At 38.1% G+C, this 26,386-nt stretch overlaps 1 protein-coding gene across 1 annotated transcript in view; it reads left to right on the forward strand.

The window, feature by feature from the left end:
* Positions 1–26,386, forward strand: part of LOC150090042 (muscle calcium channel subunit alpha-1-like) — a 1,145,904-nt gene that overhangs the window by 938,285 nt on the left and 181,233 nt on the right. The window contains exons 36-37 of the mRNA XM_090389719.1: positions 50–177; positions 14,729–14,825. Coding sequence (XP_090245845.1) covers positions 50–177; positions 14,729–14,825 — 225 coding nt within the window. The remainder of the gene's footprint in view (positions 1–49; positions 178–14,728; positions 14,826–26,386) is intronic.

Here is a 26,386-nt window from a genome sequence, read left to right on the forward strand (position 1 = left end):
TGTGTATTATACTTCTGAGAAATTTCACCATGTCTCTTCCTTTACCCAGATTATCAACTTATTTGTTGCTGTCATTATGGATAATTTTGATTATCTGACACGTGATTGGTCTATTCTTGGACCGCATCATTTGGATGAATTTGTTCGTCTGTGGTCGGAATACGATCCAGATGCCAAGTAAGTGTAAACATAAGAATACTAATTCGATAAATTTTTACACTTTGTTAGATAGCCAGTTGAATATTTAATGTACCTAGCTGATATTTTTAGACCGGGTTTTGAGCCTATGACCACCAAATACGGACGATGTGGAAAGGTCAGGGAATGACCACCGCATATCCCTGGAGCAATATGGCCTTAGTTGCTAATGCTCCTAAAAAAAAAAAAAAAAAAAACCCCAACAAACAGCTGATATTTACAGCTAAATGATTAAAAGTTCTTTTATGTAATTAAAAAATAACTACTGACCACAATCTCATAAATAGAAAGTCTGACTGTAGAACATAAAATGTGCTCATTTATACATTCAGGACATAGGTGGAGAAGCAAGTTGAATTTATTTCTGAAGCTGCTACAGTATTGCACAGGAAAAAAAAAGAAGTTTTTAAAGTCATTGATTATAAATGACTTTCAGCACAGAATTTAATAAATCTTCATGGAGTCTTTGTATTGAATAATGGAAAAGAAAGATATATTTTTGTGAGTAAATAAAAATTTATTACTCTGTATTTTCATGCTGCATTTAATATTATGTTAAACTATATGAACTTAATGGGAATGATTATTTATTAAGCTTGTTCCTTTGTCATCTTCTCCTCCCCCCAATTTTTCTGTTTCCTTTATTCTTCTGTGTGGATATGATAACAATAAAAATATGTAAATGAGAAGCTTGCAAACGTGGGCAGAACTACTTAGTTTTTGTGCATAAAATTATAATTGACTGGACTTGATTTTTTTTTTTTTTTAATGGAACATTGCTAAAGTGAGTTTTTTTTTTTTTTTTTTTGGTAGTTTCATTGTGCCTAGGTCTACAAGTTTCTTATTGACAAATTTTAACTAAAGGGGATAAAAGAATAACTAGGATTAAAATAATGTAGTTAATAAACAATATGTTAATCACATAGTTATGTTGCACACTGTAAATCTACTGATGCATTTCCTGTTTACTTGTACCTACTCATATTTTGACATTTGCTGTGACAAATAATGCTTGTTTAGATTTTTTGTCTTCTCCAAGATTATTATGGAAAAAGAAATACTAATTATCACAAAATAAATTCAACGGTTAGTTTTGTAATGAAAATAAAGTGCATTATATAAATGTAGCAGACTTGCAAGTGCCACTTCTTCAAGGGGTCTTTATTTAATTCATTTCCATTTTATTATGAAAGTGGCACTAATACTTTGATGGATGTGAAGGTGCTCTCCGTGGGCATGGATTTGTGTATTTGCACTGGTGAGGGCAAATGTTGCAGTTGCATTGTCTTTTTCTTATTTTAATGAATTTATTTTATTTTGAATATTTTGTTAGTTGGGTAGCAGAACAGTACTACTTTGAATGTTTCCTCTAATTGTAGTATTAGTTTGTTAATTTGACAATGTTACTTTGTTTGGCTTTATAATAAAATTACTTTTGATATGGATGTATCACAGTCCGTCACATTTTTTGTTCTGCATCCTGCTCTTTTTGATTTTTATGTTTATTCTGTCCCATGCTTTCCTTCTTAGTTTATATGCTCATGACTACCCCTGGTTCTTCAGTACATTTTAACTTATTTTGTAATTTGGTTTGCATTGATTAATTAATTAATTAATTTATTTATGTTAATCCTGTTTATAAGATTTAGTTTGGGGGGCATTGTCAAGGCCACGTTATGTCAAGGATCTGGGTATATTCTTACCATGTGTATGCCATATCCAAAAATTAGGCACAGCTCTAAAGCTGTATGCAGGCCGGCTGCTAGTTAGTACACTGGACCGAACCTATTGGTAACTCTTTAGGAGGCTTCCGGATCAGCTAGTGTATAATCTTGCTACCTCTACTCTGCCAGGTAGTGACTGGAGGGAGTCCGAGTAGTGTGTATAGGGGGGGGAGCATTATCAGGGCTACGTTATGTCAAGAATCTGGGTATATTCTTACCATGTGTACGCCATATCCAAAAATTCCATTACTTCATATAGGATGCCCCCCCTCCCCCCACACACTTTTTCTTACTATTGAATATGCCATGAATTGTCAAACGAATAGAGTAAGTTTATCTGCAAAAAGATCTAAACCTCCCAAACACTTCCTAGTCCATTTCACAAATATATGTGGTCTCAGTTCTAATCTCAGTTATCGGTTGATTCAACTACTGCTCATCTCAGTTGCCCAAATTATTTGCTGTATGATTCCTTTCCCTTCAAAGGTGGTACTTGTGCGTATGTCCGTTCCGATATTCCCTGTCAGAGATTTTGTAATTTGGAATCTCCTCTTTTTGATCTTCTCTGGCGGGCGCCTCCGTAGCCAGGTGGGAAGGAGCAGCAGTGTGTAGCACATGCTTCTTGATTAGACCGGGGTTCGAGCCCATCACCACCAAATATGGAGGATGCAGAAAGGTCAAGGAATGACCACTGCATATTCCCGGAGCAATATGGTCTTAGTTGCTAATGCTCCTAAAAACCAAAATAACTAACTAACTAACTCACTCTTCTCTGGCTTAAAATCTCTCTACCTCATTGTGTCAAATTCATCTGTTGTCTCTACTGTTCTGCCAACTCCACTAATCACTTGGAGCTGTTTGACTTTCTCTCTTTGCAACTTTACTTTCTCCTGTCAAACTTTACTAACAGTGAGAATTTTCCTTGGTGATTTTAATGTTCACAACTCCAGCTGGCTTCCGTTTTCTAGTCACACCGACCCAGCTGGTCGAGATGCTGAGGCTTTTGCAATTACTAATGACCTTGCACAGTTTGTTCATTTACCTACAAGAATACTGGACAATCCTAACCATACAGCCAACATGCTTGATCTTTTTCTCACAAACAATCCTAAGTACACGGTCGAAGTGAGTGGTCCTTTAGGCACCTCAGATCACAACTTGGTGATTGTCTCTTCTCCAATGGAGTCTTTATCTCATGGCTATTCCCAACCTTGTATTGTTTGGCATTACGAGAATGCAAAATGGGATGACCTACGGGATTTCTTTTCTTCTTTTCCTTGGTCGGATTACTGTTTCAAAACCTCTGATGTCAACATTTGCTCAGATTGTGTTAGTGAAATTATTTTTGTAGGAATGGAATCCTTTATTCCATACTCCACTTTAAAATCTCGTCCTTTATCTAACCCTTGGTTTTCCAATAAATGTGCTAAGGCTGTTCAAGAGAAGAATGATGCATATCTTAATTGGCTTGTTTCCCATTCTTCAGTTTCATTTTCTGCCTACACCAAAGCTTGCAACAATTGTAAAGCAGTTATTAATCAGTCAAAACTAGATGTTGAACAGGCTAAGAGTAGAAAACTTGCTTCCTGCCCTAATGGTAGCCGAGCATTCTGGTCTCATGCCAAAGCTATTGGCCGCAACTTTTGCCCATCTTTGCTCCCAATTCTGTCAAAATGAGATGGTTCTGCTGTCACTTCAGTCAAGGATAAAGCTGACCTGCTAGCATCCCATTTTTGGTAAAACACGTTTCCCAACACCATTCCAACCATTCCCAACATACTCCATCCATTCAATGCCTCCTGTTGCCTTCCATCAAAAGGATGTCAGGATTTTGATGAATCTTGATGCTAAGAAAGCTCCATATCCTGGTGGTATTTCTCAACTTGTTCTCAAAACCTGTGTTCCTGAACTTACTCCTGTTCTTTGCTGCCTTTATTCACTTTCTTATTCTAAAGGTATTTTTCCTTCTGCTTGGAAATTTTCTCATATCCTTCTAAGTACATGGTCAAAGTGAGTGTACTTAGAAGGATATGAGCAAATTTCCTAAAAAGCCAGTTCCTAAAAAAGGATGACAAATCCCTCCCATCTAATTATCGTCCCATTGCAATTACTTCTACCATTTTTAAAGTAATGGAGAAATCAATCAACTGCCAACTCTTAAAACTACCTAGAAACCTTCGGTCTGATCTATGATCGCCAGTATGGATTCCGTCAGTGTCAATCCACTGGTGATATTTTGGCTTATGTTACCCATTTATGGACAAATTGAATGGAAGAGTTTGGTGAAACACAAGCAGTTGCTCTTGACATCTCAAAGGCTTTCTATCATGTTTGGCATAAAGGTCTTCTAAACAAGCTTCCATCTTATGGTTTGCCAACTGTTTTTTGTAATTGGTTATCCAGTTTTTCTCTCTGATCGCTCACTAAAGGTGATGGTAGATGGCTCTCTGTCTTCTAACTTCTCCACTAATGCTGGTGTCCCCCAAGGTTCAGTTCTTTCCTCCACTCTTTTCCTCTTGTATAATAATGACCTTTTTCCATTGACTGGAAATCCTATCGACAGTTTTGCCGATGATAGCACATTACTTTCCAGTTTGAGAAACCGTTCCCTGCTCAATCAGCCTCAACTTCTCGAATATCCGCTACCAATTCCTTAAATGCCGATCTCCAGGTAGTTGTCCAGTGGGGCAAAGACAACTTAGTTGATTTCAATCCTTCTAAAACTCAGTCTTGTCTTATATCTCGCAAAAAGGCTTCTTTTGCTCCTATGCTTATCTTTGGTGACACTCCGATTTCTAGGCAAAATGATATATCTCTTTTGGGGATTACCCTGACTTCTAATCTCACTTGGCACAAGCACATTACAAATATTGCTTCCTCTGCATCTACAAAATTTGGTTTTCTCTTTCACTCTCGGCGTTACTTTTCTTTCAAACAGCTGTTGACTCTGTACAAATCGCAAATCGGCCCTACCATGGGATATTGTTCCCACATCTGGTGCGGTGCCCCAAAAACCTCTCTCAGGTCTCTAGATTCCATTCAGAAGAGGGCAGTTAGGTTAATTAATGACTTGTCTCTAGCAGAGTCTCTCCACTCACTGTTTCCTAGATGTATTGTTTCTTCTGCATGCCTTTTCTACAGATACTTCCATGGTCACTGTTCTTCTGAATTGGCTTCTATAATTCCTGCTCTCTCTCCTTTCAAAAACAGTCCAAACACGTGCCACCACCAGTCAACATCGATTTACTGTCCAACTTCAAATTTACAGAACCAAATTTTCATCTTCCTCATTTATTCATTCAAGTGCCGTTTTCTGGATACATACATATCATACATATTTCCTGAAAATTGCAGTCTACAGAAGTTCAAGTCTAATGTCAACAAATATCTTCTCTCATCTTCTCAACCTCCAACCCAAGCACGGTACTAAGTACTATAAGTTCTAATACCTCTCGTGTTTGGGGTTTTTATAAAAAAAAAAAAAAAAAGAAAGAAAACAGCTGTATTTGTCTAATACAAAGGCAAACAAAGCAATGAAACAGCTGAAATAACAAAAGAAATGAAAAGTGGCATCATAAAGTACATTCCTAGGACATCATATTTACAGATAGCAATTGTGCTAATCACTGCCTGAAGCTTGTAAAAAATCAGCAACTATAAATGCTCGCCAATCTGGCAAGTGCACTGGAAAAAATTGCAAGTCAATCAAATCTAAAACATAAAAGGGTGGCTGGGTGATGGAATTGGGGTCCAACCTTAGACTGTGTCGTAAGTGATTCTGTGTTATATTGAGCCACATTATATCGGGTCCACAGTTTATACTATGTTCTAATTTAGCCTTCATTTAGCAAGCAAAAAATTATAAAAGCTCCCAAGGACCTTTTATATATTTTTAACACCTTTTCCATCTTCAAATTGAAGATTGCTAAAGGTTCATAAGTGAAAAGTATTAAATCTTTATGTACTGCATGATTTTATGTTCATTTTTGAGCTGTACTTACATTATACATTGGTTATAAGCATGTGGTCTGTTGCTTGGATATCCTTATAGAAGAAAAATCCCTGGATCAGGACACCAAAAGAGAAACTAAAAACTTAAATATTGATGCAATCAACATCAATCCTTGTCTTCAGTAAAAAATACAAAAACTAACCTGAATCATAGTGTGCATAGTATTAGGGTCAAGTGCCACCTGTGGTTTCCCACATCTGCGCCATATGTTCGCTGTGAAGGAATGCAATACTACTGTAAATGCCAGAAAAGTGTTGTGTGTTGTATATGACATATTGCATTAGGTTCTGTTGTGTGTCCTGGCATTTGGCCGCAGGGTCCCTGGTGGGACTCCACGTTACCCGCACACACCACTAGGAGGTAGCCAGTCTGCCCATTATTCTCTGGCTTGTCTCTGCCAGGGTCGCCAGAGCTTCCTGGACGGAGACAAAAAAATAAATAAATAAAAGTTAGTTGGGGAAGTACAGAGTGTACGCAAGAAAGGAGGGTATAAGTAGAAATATGGAGGATGTAGGCGAAGGCATCCTCCAGGTTATCAATGGAGCAATAAGCGCCATCATTTAAAATGGGAACCCAGGAAGGACGATGAATAAGACACAGCAAGAGAGCTGCGTGAGTTGACACTGAGGAATCAGGTGTCCCTTACGCCAGTTGATCCTATCCAGGTTAAGATCAGTTGGCCAGTTAGGTAAGAATCAGATGTTTGGGTTGTTCCTATTTTGTGTTGGCAATAAGGTGCTCCGTCTTTTGAAGAGGGCTTGTGCAAACTTGGTAAACTCGTAGTAGTTTTCTTCTGTGATGAATAAGTGTTCATTTCCTTGAGGGTTATCTTGTATACGAGTAAACAGGATGCTGCAGAGTTCCTGATAGTGTTGACAGGCATATACTAGATGGTTTCAGTCTTCTATTTCACCACATTAAGTAAAGGATTTCTTTACTTATGTAAACTCTAAAAGGAAGGGGATGAATCTGATTGGTCCACTTGACATCGATGGTTCGACTGTTGATAATCCTGCTCAGATAGCAAACAAACTGAATGAGTATTTTGCATCTACTTTCACACGTGAGGAATTATTAAGGTTTGAAAATGGCAGAAGGTTATCAAATTGTAGTAGGATACTTAATGATTTTGTAATAACTGAGAGCAAAGTGGAAGAGAAACTGTTGAAGTTAAACGTAAGAAAAGCACCTATGGTGGATGGGATCTATCCAGTTATATTAAAGGAGGCGGCAAAGCAACTAAGCAAACCCTTAGCCATAATTATGAGAGCGTCCTTGGACTCAGGGGAGGTTCCCACGGACTGGAGATGTGCAAATGTATCCCCAATTCACAAAGGGGGATCAAAGGGTGACACGAGTAATTACAGACCAGTTAGTTTAACTTCTGTTCTGGGTAAATAATGGAGTCGCTGGTTAAAGATGCATTGCAGGATCATCTAGACAAGACTGCAGCAATAATTCAGACACAGCATGGGTTTGTTAAGGGAAAGTCTTGTCTGACAAATTTGATAGGATATTATGATGTGGTTACAAAGGAACTGGATGCAAAAAATAATTTTGATATCATATATTTGGATTTCAGGAAAGCTTTTGAAATGCGTATGGAAGACTATTGTACAAATTGGAGCAGAATGGTATTAAGGGTAAGTTGCTACAATGGATAAAAGGATGGTTAAGTGCAAGAAGACAGAGGGTGGTAATCAATGGGTGCTGCTCTTCTTGGACTAATGTTATTAGTGGAGTCCCACAGGGTTCGGTGTTGGGTCCACTGTTGTTTTGTATATTTATCAATGATATTGATGAAGGTATATCAGGCTTAGTGTCAAAGTTTGCAGATGATACAAAGGTTGGCAGGGTTGTTAATGACAATAATGGCAGTGTGCTACTGCAACAGGATCTAGATAATTTGGGCAGATGGGCTAAGAAGTGGCAACTGAAGTTTAACCTTGACAAATGCAAAGTACTGCATATGGGTAGAAGTAACCCCAGAGAAACGTACCAACTGTGTGGTACTACACTTAAGGTGGTAGAAATGAAAAAGACCTGGGAGTAATTATGCAGGCAGATATGAAGTTTTCTGAGCAATGCAGACAGGCTGCCAAGGCAGGTCATGGGGTTTTGTCAATGATATATAGGAATTTTGCTAGCAGGGAAAAGGAGGTGATTATCCCTCTGTATAAGGCAATGGTCAGGCCACGCCTTGAGTATTGCGTACAGGTCTGGAGGCCTCATTTTAGGAAGGATGTAGATTTACTTGAGCGTGTACAGAGAAGGGCAACAAGATTGGTGAGGGGGAATGAAGGGATCCTCTTATCAAGAGAGGCTTAATTTCTGCAAATTGCAGTGGCTGGAGACTAGGCACCTGCGCGGTGATCTGATTGAGGTGTATAAGGCCTTGAATGGGTTCAGCACGCTGAATTCTGATGGGATCCTTTCACTTGTTCAGATTACGAATCTAAGGGGGCATAAATTCAAATTAAGAAAAGACAGATGTAGATTAGATATGCAGAAATTTGTCTTTAGCCAGCGGGTGGTTAATTGCTGGAACAAACTTCCATCTGTCGTTGTGGAAGTTGATAGGTTGAATAAATTTAAGGAGGAACTGGACAGGCATTCGGAGGGAATGGTGTGATTTTTTTTGGCTGATGCTGCATAAGCTCATACATTTGCTTTCTTGCATCACATGCCACTACTACTATTACTACTACTACTACATGCACAGTATGGGTTGCCAATGATTCCTATGGATGTTAGTTTATGGTTTATTGATCCGTGTCCAGTAATGAGGTAGGTGGTATAAAGACCAGGAGAAAATCAATTTGGAGATTTGGGAAATACGGCATTCACATAAGGTATAAATTTCTTGGTGATTGGACCCTTGTCGGTAGCAGTCCATCTGTCCTGCAAAGTGTGAAGTAGTAGGATGGCAATTTGTTTCTTTTCCTGCCTGATTTCATTCAGGTTATTGATGGAGTGTCCAAGGATAGTTGCTGGTATACCCTTGGATAGACAGTAGTGGAGGCCCCTTCGAATAACCCCCAGATCAAGCGGAAGGATGCCCGCAAGAACCTGAAGAGCTGGATTGCTAACTGTACAGCATGCCCTTGTAATAGTAAGAAGGATGGTGCACTGGATGGTTCCCAGTTTACGTTTGTTGTTGTAAAGAATTGCCCTGCGAAACCAGACCCCTGATTCAAACGTTATGAAGGGAAGGAAGATTGATTTGTACAGAACCTTAAGGGTGCGTCGGTTCAATCCCCAATCATGATGACTCACCCGTGCAACGAGAGCAGTGTAGTTTCTCACTTTCGCGTGGAGGTGTACAAGATGTGGAGAGAAAGTGAGCTTAGGGTCAGTACTATTCCCAGTAGTTTTAACGTAGAAACTAGCTTGATGGTTTGGCCTTGAAGATTGATAGTGGGGTTTCTAGTAGGCTGCAGTGTGATCCCTTCAGGAGAATGGCTTGTGTCTTTTGGGGTGAGAGTCTTAGTTTGTGTAGGGCTGCCCAGTTCTGAAGAATTTGAAGTGACTGGTTTCCTCTGGCTTCCAGAGAAGCTCTTCTGTCAGCCTCAATCGAGATGGTCACATCATCAGCAAAGGCTCATATAGCTACAGGACCTAGGTCCAGTCTAAGGAGCTCATCCAGGACAATGTTCCACAGAAAAGGACCAAGGACTGAACCCTGGGGGCAACCTCTGTGGATAGACCTGGTGTTTTTTCGGTATGTTGAGGAGATTGTAATTTTCCTATTTGATAAGTAGTTTTCAATCATTTGTATAAATTTAATTGAATATTTGCTTGCCTAAGTCTGCGAAGGATACTTGCCTACCAGAGCCTGTCGAAGGCTCCTGCGAAATTTATTGCTATTAGTAGGTAGTATTTGAAGGTAGAAGTTGAGACTGCAGAGATGATCCTCTGCAGTGCATCTTCTGTGCAATGCCCCAGTCGAAATCCAAACTGGAATTTGGACTGGAGCCCAGCTTTGGTGTGATGGTCTTGTAGCCATACTAGGAGTAGACGTTCAAACATTTTACTGACCATGGATAAAAGGACACTGGGTCGATATTCCTCTGGTTGTTTGAGCGGTTTAGACGGATTTTTTTATGATCAGTTTTACATTGGCGTTTTTCCATTCTTCTGGGAAAGATCCATGGACAAGCACTTATTGAAGAGGTCGAGTAGAAACTGGATGTTGATTTGGGCAGTCTTTTTAAGGACTTCGGGTTCAATGAGGTCTGGTCTGGGACATTTCCTCTCCTTCGTTTTGGTAAGAGCCTGCTGCAGTTCATCGGTTGTAAATTGGTCTTCTACAGCATTGTTGAAGTAGGTGTTGTTTGCCTGGCATATTTCTTGCTGTTGTACTGTCAGAGGATCAGTATCTGTGCCAAAAAGTGTGTTCAGAATATTGGCCATAGATTGCTCCCACGATGTAGTCATAGTGCCCTGTGGTGTGAGAGTGGATTGGATAACTTTGCCCCTGGGGAGCTTGTTGGTGGTGATGCGGTACATCACCCCCCAGGGTTCAGTATTGCCAGTCGTTTTCACGAGTCATTCTCAAGATGATCTTTTACGCTGCCTTATAAGGGAGGTGTAGTCGTTTCTGACTCTTCGATATTCTTCACGGAGGGTGTTGACCTCCTTTGGGGGCCAAGAGATACGAACTCTCTGAAAGGCTTTTTTTTTGGAGTGTACAATTCGGCAAAGGTGCTCCAGCTCTGGGGACCACCATGGGATGGCATTAGGCATTGGTCTTTTCTTTCTAATTGATTGATTGCAGGCCTGGATGATGATTTCTGTTGTGAGCTTTTGATGTTGGTCAGGGTCCAGTGCTGGAATATCAGAAGAGTTGTGGTCCTGGATCATGGTCTGCAGCGTGGAGCAAAAGATTTCCCAATTGGCCTTGTTAATGGCATAGCGACTAATATTGAAGTGAGGTGGTGGAGTTGGATCAATGGATCTTGTGGGTTAAAATGTAATAGCTCTGTGAGCTGGGTGGTCCAGGCCTCATTGACCTGCCACCCAGAAATTTTGCTGGAAATGGATCGTGTGGCTATGGAGATATCTATTATGGATTCCCACAGAGTGCTGGAATAGGTAGGCAGGTTATTGGGCTTGTTCAGAACCAGGAAGGGAGAAGTGGCCAGGAAATCTTCAAGAAGTTGCCCATTGTGGCACCCAGAGGGATCAGTGGTCAGTCTGTACCAGGTAGGAGAGCGGAAATTTACATCTGCCCCAAGGATAATCTTGCTGTTGGGAAGTGTAGCAAGGACTGTACGTAGATAAATTATTGTTGGAGTGATATCTTGGACAGGTCTGCAGTAGAGGGAGATGAGGTAGAAGGCTCCCAATGGGCAAATTTCATGAGCACATGCTGCCCATGCAGTGCATAGGGAGGAAATCCTTGTAACCATGATGTTAGAGCTATGGACAGCTATGGCAGCCCAGGGTGTGTCTTCATCTGTATGTATGATTTTGAAAGTCAGGGGGTATCCTCTGACTAGCTTTGAATGGGTATATGGCTCCTGTAGAATTAATATATCAACATTTTCCTCTTCGGCTCTGATTCTAATCTGGGCACTTACTGCATGGGCTTGCTGGGCTTTAGTTAGATAAACTTTATGATATTGCTGTTGAATGATTTAGGGCATGCTGCCATAATTGGTCTTTATTTGTTAGTTCCTTCTAGCTTTTAGATAAACAGGGCACTTACTGTCCCTGAGAGAATGTGCTGCATCAAGCTTTGCTGCTTTGAGGTTTGCACAAACTGCATCTGTGGATCTGTTTGGGCAAGAATTATAGTCATGCCCTTTTTAGGCCCAGTGCCCACAGGTAGACATGGTTTGCATGCATGCATGTGTGGGTGGTGTGCCCAAAACAGCAGCATCGGAAGCACTTTGGAACAGGCACGTGCTCCTTGAAGCGGTGACTGCTCCAACCCATAAAGACTCTATCCTGTAGTTTTAGGATGGTCCATGCCTCTGGAGAAAGCTCCACCACCCAATTGTGTATAGCTGGGGAGACTTGGAGCTAGTGTGATATTTTGGTTTGATGTGTTCCTTGGTATTACTTATGTCAATTAATTCTTGGAAGTTTCTGTTGAAGTGTTTATCTGTGATGTTCTCTGGAGTGATATCCTTGCCCACATAAAATATACGTATGGATGGGCCTCTCTTTTTAGGGATTTCTGCTGTGAGACCTAGGGTGCTGACTGTTGGATTGGTGATGATAGAGTGAGCCTCTTGCTTGGTTGTTGTTTCAATGATTACTCCAACATTTCTTGTTTTTCGGATGGACTTTATTCTTGTGGTTTTAAAGTCCTTGGCCAGTTTCTGGACAACGGTAGTTTTTACTGCTTTGCTACTGTCTATAGTCGAGTTTTCCACTGGCTTTATTATGACCAGATGTGGCGTGCTGAGTAATGTTTTCTTTGTTGATGGACAGTCTTTTTAAGGACTGTCCATCATGTATCTGGAGTTGTCTTTGCCGTTGTATCTGGAGTTGTCCTCAGTGCTTGGGCGTAGGATAGGGGGCACTGTGGTATTTCTTTTCCCCTTCCTTCAGGGTAAGCTTCTAGCTTAGCCTTGGTTCTCTCATGTTCTACATGAAGATTTACCAGAACATGCTCCATTCGTGACCATACTTCTATGATTTCTCCTCTGACAATGGTAGTGATTTGATTGCTCTGTTCTGCCATTATCGCCTCCAGGTTTAGGTGCAGTGAATGAATTTGTTCTGTTATAGATCCATCTAGTGAATGTATGGTGTTAGCATTTGTATTTGTGCTGACAGAGCAGAATGAAGACCCCAAAGACTCAACGATCTGCTCTGGCAGCATGTTAGCTTCTATGGCGGTCCTTGGGGCAGCTTTACACTGGCATTGGGCACAAACATAATGCTCTTTAGCTACCTTTGTCATTTTAGAAATCAGTGACCATCCTGAGCAATTTCCGCATAGGCCACAGTTGCCATTGCAGATTATTACATGTTTTATCTTTTTCAGACAGGCCTGACAGGTGTGTACAAAATCTTCTGACAACATATTGCTCATAGAGTGGTCCGACCAATGAGAGGTGTTGCTGATGGTCACGTGACCAAAACAACGGAAACAGCGCCCTTGGATTTTAGTGGTTGGGGAAGAAGTTATGGCCGCCGCCAATGTATGTAATTATTTCAACGAAATCTTCATGAGTACCTATTTTATTAATGACATATACAATCTTTCTAAAAATTAAATATAACTAAATCGTAATGAAGCAACTTCAATCTACATAATGTCAAACATCTAAATAGACAATAAAGTTACAAACTCCTTAATAAAAAAAAATAATTTAAAAAAAACCCATCTATGTTGAATAACGGCCGGACCTATATAGCGTCACCATGCTGTGTGCCGTTGTACATAGTAATCACACGCTACAAGTCAAAATGTTGAAACAGTCATAACGTCTCATTACCTTTGCCGATCTTGACTCAAAAGATCTACTGATAGATCTTGACGAATAGTATTTTCTGAACACAAAATAAGTCCACTTTAATCACTTTGAATAACTAATTAACACTATAATCCGAGAAGCATAAGAACTGTGCGTCTGGCCAGATTCAGTCAGCGACCTCTACCACTAACCTGAATCAGTGTTAGGTTCTACTGTTGAGCATTAATGAATATGTATTCATTAAAGGAAAAAAAATAATAAAACAAGTTAGACTAAGAAATTTAGCCAGGCAGCTTTAAGCAGAAACAAAGGGAGAAAATTATGGAATGGACTTTTCAACAATAAAATTAAGTAGGGATTAATGGACAATGGTGGGGGCTGCCAGGGAATGAGAGCTATGGGAATGCTAGACACTGGATTAGAGATGCGTCTTACAACATGATGTCAGGAGTTGGGAAATGCAAATTTGTAATCCTTATTCTGACTCATACATGCAAGCCTGGTAAAAGGATTTGCAATGTGATGCTTGTTTATTAAAATTATTTATTATAGTGTATAAAGTGTAGACTAGGCACCTGCAAGGTGATCTGATTGAAATGTATAAGGCCTTGAATGGTTTGAGCAAGCTTAATGCTGATGGGATTCTTCCTCTTTCCCAGATTAATCACCTGAGAGAACATAAATTCAAATTGAGAAAAAACAGTCGTAGGATAGGTGTGTGGAAATTTGCCTTTAGCCAGCAGGTGGTTGATTGCTGAAACAAACTTCCATCTGTTGTTGTATAAGTTGACAGCTTAAAATAAATTAAAGGCAGAACTAGACAAACATTTGGAGCGAATGGATGTGTGAAATGGGAAGGGTTTTTTTTTTTTTTATTTACCTGATGCTTTATAAACTTGCTTTCTTGCATCATATGCCTCTACTTTGAATAGTTTATTTCTTGATTTATATGTATATTTTTCCTTCAGCTGAGTTTTTACTCCCACACTGATATAAGGTATATCTTATGAATTAAAAATTCAGGCGATTATTTGGCTTAGTAGTTTTCAAAATATAGTCCATAGGTCCCTATGGAATCTACCATGTAAAAGCTACAGTCAAATTTATTCAAATTACAATAAGAAATAGAGGGTTTAAGAAATTTCATTTCTAATTATGTGGATGGATCCCTAGCATTGTTCAGATGTTGAAAGGGACCCATTTATATTAAAAATTGAGTATCATTGAGTTACAACAGTAGTTATGATAAAGTCTGATTTTTCTTCTCTGGTCAATGAACTAACTTAATGAAGTGTTAATAGTGATTAATTAAGAGAACTAGAATTGCATTCCTTTTGGCTTAATACTTGTTTTAATTTTAGGGGACGAATAAAGCATCTCGATGTTGTTACACTTTTAAGGAAGATATCCCCACCTCTAGGATTTGGTAAATTATGTCCTCATAGAATGGCGTGTAAAGTAAGTTTTTAATGTTTTTATTTTAAATAAATTTTTCTGTGTGCATAAGTGATATATAATGGGTGGTGTGAAGTCCTTCCTATTTTTAAAAGTTACTAATCCAAACTATGGGTTTTATCAAAAAAAACCCAGTTTTTTCTATCATAATCAGTATGTGTATGAGTTTTCAAATAAAAAAAAAAAAAAAAAAAAAATTTAGAATTTGACTTCTAAGTAAAATTCTGAAACTTACACTGGAATAATCTTTATTCCAGCCTAAATGCACTTCCACACTCTACCTTCTCAGCCTTACCTCTGTTCACATCTAACATTTGGTTCTCTGCTACTTCAGTGAACATATTTTTTTCCTAGGAATGGAATACTTGCTTCAAAGATGAATGAACAGGATAGCATGTAAGCCCTTCATCTTGCGAGCAACTCCTTTCCAAGGATTTTAGGCTGGAAATCCATCTCAAAATGGAGTTTCAGCCTAAATGCAGTTCTTGGAAATACCTGGTAATCCTGAGAAACCTTAGCCACCTATTAATTGAAAAGATTGATACTTCTGACACTGACTATCCTAAGGGATTCACTAGACATCCAGCAGGAACATACCTTCAGCTCCAGTTATCTCTCACTAACCTGGTGGATGGACTGGCTAGATATTTCCTATCTAACACTATGGATATAATCAATGAGCTACAAATTCAGTAGCTGATCGGGCTAGCCAGGTGGGTAAAGTGCCTGCTTGGCAACCCAAAGATAGTGGGTTCGAATCCCGTCTAGGGCTTGGATCAGAGTAAAATGCAAAAACTTTGGGAGGTGCATTATGACCACAGAAGCCAATGCGTCAACTACTAACATTAAAAAATAAATAAAAAAAATAAAATAAAATAAGTTAGAGGAACCAGACCGTTTGGATAGAAGATCAAACAAAAAAGTGATTTGGGACAAGCTTTCTCACAATAAAAGAGGAAGCTTTATCAATTAATGAAGACCTTATGAAAAAACTGAAAATCCTGCAGATATGCCTTTCTTTAATGTTAGTAGCAGCTGGTTTGTATGAGCTGCTGTGCTCTCCATGATTTAAAGTTATCTAGCAAAGCTGCCAGTGCAGATGCAGAAGCTGCAAAGTCTTCATTTCTCCCCATAGTGAAAAAATTGATTGAGAGAGAAGGCTACACCTTAGATCAAATTTTCGATTTTGATGAAACAGGTTTGTACTGGAAGGGAATACCATCAAAAACCTACATTTCTAAGAATGAAGCACCAGCTCCAGCCTTTAAAGCTACAAAGGATCATATGAGTATGATATTTGGTGCCAATGTTAGTGGAGACTTAAAGCTTGTGATGGTTTTTCCCTCTCTGCTAACACATGAGCCTTGAAAGGATACCATAAGTCTGCCCTATCTGTCTACTTGAGGTCAAACAAAATAGAGGTTAGATAAGTGTTTTTAAAAATTATTGCAAGAAAAAAATTGGATTTCAAGATTCTCTTCATTATTATTATTATTAGCTATATGGTGCAAGGAAGCCTGAGGCTTATGCTGCACCAGCCAAAAAAAAAAAAATTCCCCAGTTACCGAGAGAGAGAGAGAGAGAGAGAGAGAGAGAGAGAGAGAGAAAAATAGATAGAAGGGAATCACCAAGAAAGAGAAAAATGATGATATCCAGCTCAGGACCCTGGGTATGCCAAGCCCATACTCACCAGATGTGAACCCCTGGGATAATGTGCCAAGCCACACTCGCACCATTGCTGAACTTTCTGAAAACATTTCTACTATTTCTCTATTTCTACCTCCTCTCTTTCAGCCCATGCACCAAAAATGGCAATAGAACGGCTTTTAAAGCTTTGGGACAAGCTTTCTCACAATAAAAGAGGAAGCTTTATCAATTAATGAAGACCTTATGAAAAAACTGAAAATCCTGCAGATATGCCTTTCTTTAATGTTAGTAGTAGCTGGTTTGTATGAGCTTAAATAATAGCTTTAAAGCTTTTAAAGCTATTATTTAAGGCATGCATTTAAGAAGTTGATTGCAACTACTGAGATGTGGTTGGGATAATAAGGAAAGTGTTCTTGAATTTTGGAAGAGCTTTAAATCAAGAATGCTATTGACATCATTGTGGAGGCCTGTGGCAATGTCAGTGAGGACTGCTTGCATGCACTTTGGTGGAAGCTTCTCCCAGATTTTATTCATTATTTTAAAGGTGTAAAACCATCAGAGGAGCTCCCAAGAATCAAGGAACATTGTGTTGCTCTTGCAAAGCAAGTTGGATTTGAAGAAGTGGAGAGTAAGGATGTTGAAGAGCTGCTTGAGTTCCATTGTTGAAGGCCTCTGTACAGCTGATTTACAACAACTTGTAGATCAGCTGTACAGAGAGAAAAAAGTCAATACAGCATAAAGTATACATCTTTTTAAGTTACCCCCCCCAAAAAAAAACAAATCTCACAACAATGAACCACAGCCACCCATGTCTTGACGACCCACTGCACCTGTTTTCATAACTCAGAAACCTTAAAACTTTCCTCCTTCCCCAGCAAATTATCCTTAAATTTTTTTCAAGGTAAGTGTTAAATTTACTGTATTATTTCATTATTAAATATGTATTTAACATCTGTTTAAACTCTACTATCCTTTCTGTTGGGCTAACTACTAAATTTCTTTTGATTTTGAGTAATATTTTTGGTGATCTTCCCAACCCTATTTTTTTTCATAAGTCCTGTTATTTTTTTTGCATGATTTTCTATAGTACAAGGTCTCACAAGAATGCAAGTACAATCAGTCCTTGTATAACACGTGTTTACACTACACGAATTCGATCATACATGATTTATAAATAGAGGAATGATATCTTATATAACACGAACCAAATTCGCTTATGCATGATTCACCTTGGTGTTTACAAGAAATGGCAGTCGAACACAGAATCACCCCAACCGAACGCAACATGATAGGAACGAAGAGAAGATTCTCAATATGTATTTGTTTTTTATGTCAGTGAAGGGGAAACACATTTCACCATAATAACATAAAAACCAACACAATTCCAGCTATTGGTATAATTGCAAATGCAATTAGATCTAGTTTACTACCAGTTTATAACAGATTCCACTAGCAGAAACGCAACTGGAAATTGTTTTTATTGTTTTATGGTAGTAACCCCTAGAAATGTGCTTTAGTAAAATGTGAGGTGTTAATCTCTGCCTTTACGATGTTGTTTATTCAGTTGCTACACATGCACAGCTTTGTTTATGTGTATCAAGCATGCTTCCTCATTTTGTAATTGTGCTTTATTCCCTAAAAATGAGTAAAATACTTAAAAGGTGTGAAAAGGAAGCGTCCTGGTGAAGACACTGCAGATTCAGAGAGAAAAAGAAAAGCAATATCGATAAACAGAGGCGGACTGGGTCAAAAATTCTTACCCGGGAAAATTTATAGTGGCCTCATACTATGGTTTATGGCCAAAATCACACCGGCCTCTGGCCCACCGGAGTTTCCCCGGTAAGGCTTATGGCCAGTCCGCCTCTGTCGATAGAGAAAAAATATGAAATTGTGAAATGCTTTGAGCGAAATGAAAGACCATGTGATATTGTACATGCTACAGACCTAAATGAGGCAACGCCGAGAATTACAAAGAATGCAGAGAAAATAAAAACAACTTTCACAGCAGGAACAACTCAAAGTTTAATTAAAATCCATTAGGTTAAGACACAAAGAATTGGAAGAGATGGAACGGCTGTCATCTGTTTGGATAGAAAATCAAACAAAAAACAAGTTTGCTTATGATAGAAGCAAAAGCATTAGCAATATTTTATTACGTAATAGTCGTAATAAAATACGTAAGTATTTCATTATGATTATTTATTGTGTTTGGTAATGTTTTGGTTACAAATGTGTGTTCAATCTTGGGTGGTCGGCACCTAACCCTATTTTTCCCATAGGGCCCGTTGTTTATATTGCATGATTTTGCATTGCACGAGGGTTTCTAGGAACACAACTATCGTGGTATACAAGGACTGACTGTATTAGGTTATATCAGAAACGAATGTAATTTAAAATTGGATGCTTGTTAATGTGTTCATTATCTTAACAGTATAGTGGATATAAGTAGATATGATATAATTTTTAATTAATAAAAATAATTCATTTTTTTAATTAATTAAACATCACTTCATTATTTTAATTATTTTTTTTATAAATTCACATCAAACCAGGATTAAAAATCATTATGACAACTAGTAGAATAAGCACCTAAATCACACAGAGAATATCATATCTTGTAGAATATATGGCAAAAATATATTTTGAAAAGTTTTAAAATAAGTCTTAAGTTTTTCAATATACACTTTTTAAAAAAAAATTCAAAAAATTTAAAGAATTTTTTAAGCCAGCCAGATTTGCTTCCACCACTATTTTCTGCTTTATTGAATTTCCATGATCAATTGCATACAGATTGCAAATAAAAGTTTACAATAAATCTGCAAATGAAATTGATAATATATTGTATTATAATTATAGAATAAATTATATTTTATAATTATAAAATAAATTATAAACAAGCACAAAATAAAATAAACATGCACGTCAGGTTCTGGCAGTATCGGCAAGTAGGAGTCTGTCAGCAGCACCATCTGATGGTGAGTATTGGTGTGATGCCTGAAACATCACCTTAAATGTATAGTGATTTGGGCAGTTAGCTTAATAAACTATTATTAATTTCATTTGGTTGAAGAGTGGTTTATTAAATATAGTAATTAACCTTCATATAAAATAAGTTATATTATAAAATATAATTTTAATTAATTTTATAATTGTATCGTTGATATAAAGGTTTACTGTTTTAATTTTTAGCATTGTGGACAATAACAATATTTGCATGTGAAATTGAACTGCCAGTGCATTTGGAAATTTCGTCTCATATCAGCAACCCATATGTGAATTCTGTATTTGGTGGGACAAGCTGTGCTAGTTGAACACTAGCACTAGAAAAATGGCAAGAAGAAAAAAAATAATTAAATAAAATAAATAAGAATTCCAATTACATGATCAGCTGTGCAGAATGCAAAGTGTGCTAACAACAAAACAAGTTGACCAGAGAATGTTGACCAAAAATTTAATGTTGACCGAATTATGTTATCCACCAGAAAAATTATAATCCAACTAACACACTTTAAGCTGAAATGAAATAGAAGATATTAAATGAAAACCAAAAATAAATTAATATTAGACACTCCCTGGTGACCTCTCTCAAAATTACTGGATAATTTATGGGAAGCCACCAGGGAGTGCCTAATATTAATTTATATATATATATGAAATTATGTAGAAGAATATGGAATATGAGAAATAGAAAAAGAATATCAGAACAGATTAATGCCATCAAAATAATGATTGTACATTACATCAGTCTGTACATAACCTTAGTTTTATTTATTTATTTTTTTTTAAACTTAATACCAACTGGATAAATTGGAGAAATTGCATACAACTGGAGCAATTTAATAAGAATTTGTAATATAGCATTAGCATTAGCATTAGTAGAGGCATACGATGCAAGAAAGCAAGCTTATTCAGCATCAGCCAAAAAAAAAAAAAAAAAAAACCCTCTCCCATTTCACCCCTCCGTTCGTTCGAAATACCTGTCCAGTTGAGCTTTAAATTTGTTTAGGCTATCAACTTCAACAACAAGTGATGGAAGTCGGTTCCACCAACCAACCACCCACTGGCCAAAGGCAAATTTCCGCACATCTATCCGACATCCGTCCTTCCTCAATTTGAATTTATGCCCTCTGAGGTGATTATTCTGAGAAAGATGAAGAATCCCATTGGCATTGAGCATGCTCAAACCATTCAAGGCCTTATACACCTCTATCAGATCACCTCGCCGGTGCCTAGTCTCCAGACTCTGTAATTTGCAAAACTTAAGCCTTTCTTCGTAAGAGCAACCCTTTGTTCCATTTACTAATCTTGTTGCCCTTCTCTGTACCCGTTCCAGCAGCTCTACATCCTTCTTGAAATGAGGCCTCCAGACCTGTATACAGTACTCAAGATGTGGCCTAACCATTGCCTTATACAAGGGAATAATCACCTCCTTATCCCTGCTAGAAAAATTCCTGTATATCATTGACAAGACACCATGAGCTACTCTTGCAGCTCGTCTGCACTGCTCAGAGAACTTCATATCTCCCTGCACAATTACCCCCAGGTCCTTTTCATTCTCCACCACTGTCAGTGTGGTACCGCAGAGTTGATACGTTGCTCTGGGGTTACTGTTTCCCATATGCAGTACTTTACATTTGTCAATGTTAAACTTCATTTGCCACCTCTCAGCCCATCTGTTCAACCTTTCCAGATCCTGTTGCAGCAGCATAGCGTCAGTAGTGTCCTTGACGACCCTGCCAACCTTTGTATCATCTGCAAACTTGGACATTAAACTTGATATCCCATCATCAATATCATTCATAAACACCGAAAACAACAACGGACCCAACACTGAACCTTGAGGAACTCCACTAATAACATTAGTCCACGTTGAGCAGTGTCCATTGATTACCACTCTCTATCTTCTGCCACTCAACCATCCCCTTATCCATAGCAGCAATTTGCCTCCAATGCCACACTGCTCCAATTTGTGCAGCAGTCTTCCATGTGCAACAGTATCAAAAGCCTTTCTAAGATCCAAATATATAATATCAAAGTTATTCCCTGCATCCAGTTCTTTTGTGACTACATCATAGTATCCAATCAAATTGGTCAGGCAAGACCTGCCCTTAACAAAACCATGCTGCGTCTGAGCTATAACTGAATTCTTGTCTAGATGATCCTGCAGTGCTTCTTTAACCAGTGCCTCCATTAATTTACCTGGAACAGAAGTTAAACTAACAGGTCTATAATTACTTGTGTCAGCCTTTGATCCTCCTTTGTGAATTGGGGTTACATTTGCACATCTCCAGTCTATGGGTACCTCCCCTGAGTCCAAAGAAGCTGGCGCCTCCGTAGCCAGGTGGGAAGGAGCAGCAGTGCGTAGCACACGCTTCTTGATTAGACCGGGGTTCGAGCCCGTCACCACCAAATATGGAGAATGCGGAAAGGTCATGGAATGACCACCGTATATCCCGGAGCAATATGGCCTTAGTTGCTAATGCTCCTAAAAACCAAATAACAAACAAATAACTAACCAAAGAAGCTCTCATAATTATGGCTAGGGGTTTGCATACTTCCTTTGCTGCCTCCTTTAATATAACTGGATAGATCCCATCCACCCCAGGTGCCTTTTTTATGTTTATCCTCAACAATCTCTCCTCCACTTTCCTCTCAGTTATTACAAAATCATCCAGCTCACTGCCAATGTTTACTTTACCTACATCATTCTCCTTCCTGAATAACTCCTCATGCGTGAATGTAGATGCAAAACACTCGTTTAGATTGTTAGCCACCTGAGCAGGATCCTCAACTGTTGAACCATCAATATCCAGTGGACCAATCTGATTCATCCCTTTCCTGCTCGAGTTCAAGTATGTAAAGAACTCTTTTCTGTTTTTCTTTACATCCTTTGCCAAGGATTTTTCGTAGTCTGCCTTTGCCTGCCTAATCTCCTTTGTGACTTGGTTACAGACCAACTTATATCTATCATAGGCTTCCATGTCACCCATTAATTTGTATGTATCCCATGCATTTTTCTTCTCTGCCACATGTCTCATTAGTTCATCTTACAACCATTTAGGCCTAAACCTTGAACAATATTTCTTAGTTGGTATGTAAAGCCTGGTAGCCTCCAAGATTAGTTCCTTGAATGCTTCCCATTTTGAGTTTGCTGTTGGTAACATCATCAGTTGGTCCCACTGTATAGAATTTAAATACTGTCTCAGACCATCATAGTCGCCTTTACGAAAACAAAAACCCTTCCCTTTACCTCTGATGGTAGTTACCTCCTTGAGTAAATCCCACTTCAACACACTGTGATCACTGCCACCTAGTGGTTCATTTATCTGCAGGTTCTTAATGCATGAAGAATCACTACTGATAATCAGATCAAGAGTATTGCTCCCTCTTGTTGCCTCACGAACATGCTGATGTAGAAAACAATCATCCAATAAATCCACAAAAGCCTTGCTAGTGTGCGAGTGACCAACCCACAAATTCCAGTCAATATCTGGGAAATTAAAATCCCCCATTATAAGACTCACTGATTTACTGGCCCACTCTATTTCCCTGTACAATATCTTATTATACTCATCAGAGTCATTAGGCCTATAGCACACTCCTACTCTCAATTTTGATTTCCCTATGCTTATGTCACACCAAACTGACTCGACACTGCCCTGTCCATCGATGTCGACTGGCTTCACTTCCTTGGACTTTGTGTTTCTTAATTAATAGAATAACCCCTCCTCCCCTCCTGTCCTGTCTATCCTTTCTATACACATTGTATTCCCCAAATTCCAGTTCCGTATTACTTATATCTGTGTGACACCACGTCTCTGATATCCCAACAATATCTGCCTTTGATGTTTTGAGCAATACCTCAAATTACAAACTGTAAGTCCAAATGGTTTATTATAGTTGAATCTGGTGTAAATGTGTGCATTAGTAATAGGCAATTCGTGTTTGTATATGTTGATAATATTATCTAAGTATATATGATCCAATAGTGCATTACTGAATTTAATATTAATGTATTCGTATGTAACCATAGTATTTTTATTCAACATAAATTTAAAAATATCCTTAAGTAGGTGGTTTAAGTGTATATTATTATGTTTATAGGTAGAGTTGATTTTGGCAAGTGCTCTGAGTTTGCTATGTTTCAACCCAAAGATAATTTAAGCTAACATATACTACTTTACTATCATTTGGAATTACTATCATTGGAATTGCTATCATATACTACCTAACTATCATTTGGAAACGGTTACGCTGGATGATGACAACAGAAATGGATAGTTCGTTAATTATGGTTGATACATTGAGAGGGTTAGCCCTAGAAAAAGTCTCTTTCAATGTATCTACATACCTGTAATTAACATAATTTTAATAATTTTTTATATGTAAGGTTTACCTTACTTAGTATGGCATTTGTATATATATTTTTTCCAGGATACCATTGGCACGTACGTACGTAGGTTTTTATGTTTCTTGGGTTATTATGTCGTACTTGTCGTTCTCGGTCTGCAATATTTGTGTAAATTACACCATTAGCCTCTACCGCTATTACTAACATCTTAAACAGATATAATACTTAGACGATATTAAATAATATACAGACGGATGTAATGTTTAATCTTATATAGATGGCATTAATCGAATCTGGGATAGTTTATTTATTAAATTTAGGTGATTTATTAAATTAATTAATGCATTTTACTTACCTTGGATATATATATATATATATATATATATATATATATTAATTTATCCAGTTGGTATTAAGTTTAAAAATATAAGATTAATATATATATATATATATATATACACAGAATTATCTTGTGGCAGCTTTTGTACAACCTTCGGATTCCAAACAATTAAATCACTATTTTAAACATGATATTTAGAATAAAATTATTAAAAGCCAAAATAATTCTATATGCTGATACTTAGCCAATTCCTAACAAGTCAGTTAATGTACACAATGCATTACATTTCAGGTGTGTTAGATTCTTTTCTTAAATTAAATGAATTTGTTTTTTGCTTTCTTTGATTAATAGAAGTAAAAAGTAAATATAGTTATCTCCTTATCAATTAATTACTAAAATTATGACTTTTACAACACTGATAAAATGCAAAAGAATATAAAGCTATAGTTTAAGAATATAGTCTATATTCTTAAATATAGACTGGGTAAGATTATTCACCGGAAAACTCACAGCTTATCCAGGTTTTGTAGAATGTTACAATAAGTTCCACTTAGCCAAAAAAAAAATGTCTTATCCAATATATGCACACTGCAGCTACAAGTAGTAAATTAATATAATGGAGGATTTCTTTTAAGAAATTTTCTGAAATTCCAGAAGATTTTAAAATCAAACAGTGGACTGATGTAAATCATTTTAAACCTAATCCTGGTAGTTCCTTTCATATTGATTGCAGGGACTCCAATATTTAGTTGCCTCCGTCAGATGCTGAGATGTTTTGTGATTGGTTTTAAACTGACAGTTAATCATCTTCCCTCTGAGTGCCATTGTCTGAGTTTATTTTCTGTATTTTTGTTTGAAAAACAGTAGTTAATTTAGCATTAGCATTAGTAGAGGCATTTGATGCAAGAAAGCAAGCTTATGCAGCATCAGCCAAAAAAAAACCCACTTCCACTTCACCCCTCTGTTCGTTCAAAATACCTGTCCAGCTGAGCCTTAAACTTATTTAGGCTATCAACCTCCACCACAAGGGATGGGAGTCTGTTCCACCAACCAACCACCCGCTGGCTAAAGGCAAATTTCCGCACATCTATCCTACATCTGTCTTTCCTCAATTTGAATTTATGCCCTCTCAGGTGATTTTTCTGAGCTAGAGGAAGAATCCCATCAGCATTGAGCATGCTTAAACCATTCAAGGCTTTATACACCTCTATCAGATCACCTCGCTGGTGCCTAGTCTCCAGACACTGTAATTTGCAAACTTTAAGCCTTTCTTCATAAGAGCACCCCTTTGTTGCATTCACTAATCTTGTTGCCCTTCTCTGTACTCGTTCCAGCAGCTCTACATCCTTCTTGAAATGAGGCCTCCAGACCTGTATACAGTACTCAAGGTGTGGCCTGACCATTGCCTTATACAATGGAATAATCACCTCCTTATCCCTGCTGGAAAAATTCCTGTATATCATTGACAATACTCCATGAGCTACTCTTGCAGCCCGTCTGCACTGCTCAGAGAACTTCATATCTGCTTGCACAACCACCCCCAAGTCCCTTTTATTCTCTACCACTGTCAGTGTAGTACCACAGAGTTGATACGTTGCTCTGGGGTTGCTGTTTCCCATGTGTATTACTTTACATTTGTCTATGTTAAACTTCATTTGCCACCTCTCAGCCCATCTGCTCAACCTTTCCAGATCCTGTTGCAGCAGCATAGTGTCAGTAGTGTCCTTGACAACCCTGCCAACCTTTGTGTCATCTGCAAACTTGGACATTAAACTTGATATACCATCATCAATATCATTTATAAATACAGAAAACAATAATGGACCCAACACTGAGCCCTGAGGGACTCCACTAATAACATCAGTCCACGATGAGCAGTGTCCATTGATTACCACTCTCTGTCTTCTCCCGCTCAACCACCCTTTTATCCATAGCAGCAATTTTCCTTCAATGTCACACTGCTCCAATTTGTGTAGCAGTCTTCCATGTGCAACAGTATCAAAAGCCTTTCTAAGATCCAAGTATATAATATCAAAGTTATTCCCTGCATCCAGTTCTTTTGTGACTGCATCATAGTATCCAATCAAGTTGGTCAGGCAAGACTTCCCCTTTACAAAACCATGCTGTGTCTGAGCTATAACTGAAGTCTTGTCTAAATGATCCTGCAGTGCTTCTTTAACCAGTGCCTCCATTAATTTTCCTGGAACAGAAGTTAAGCTCACAGGT

The sequence above is a fragment of the Mastigoproctus giganteus genome, chromosome 2, assembly GCF_048544385.1.
Source record: "Mastigoproctus giganteus isolate SK-2022 chromosome 2, ASM4854438v1, whole genome shotgun sequence".
In the NCBI taxonomy this organism is placed as follows: domain Eukaryota; kingdom Metazoa; phylum Arthropoda; class Arachnida; order Uropygi; family Thelyphonidae; genus Mastigoproctus; species Mastigoproctus giganteus.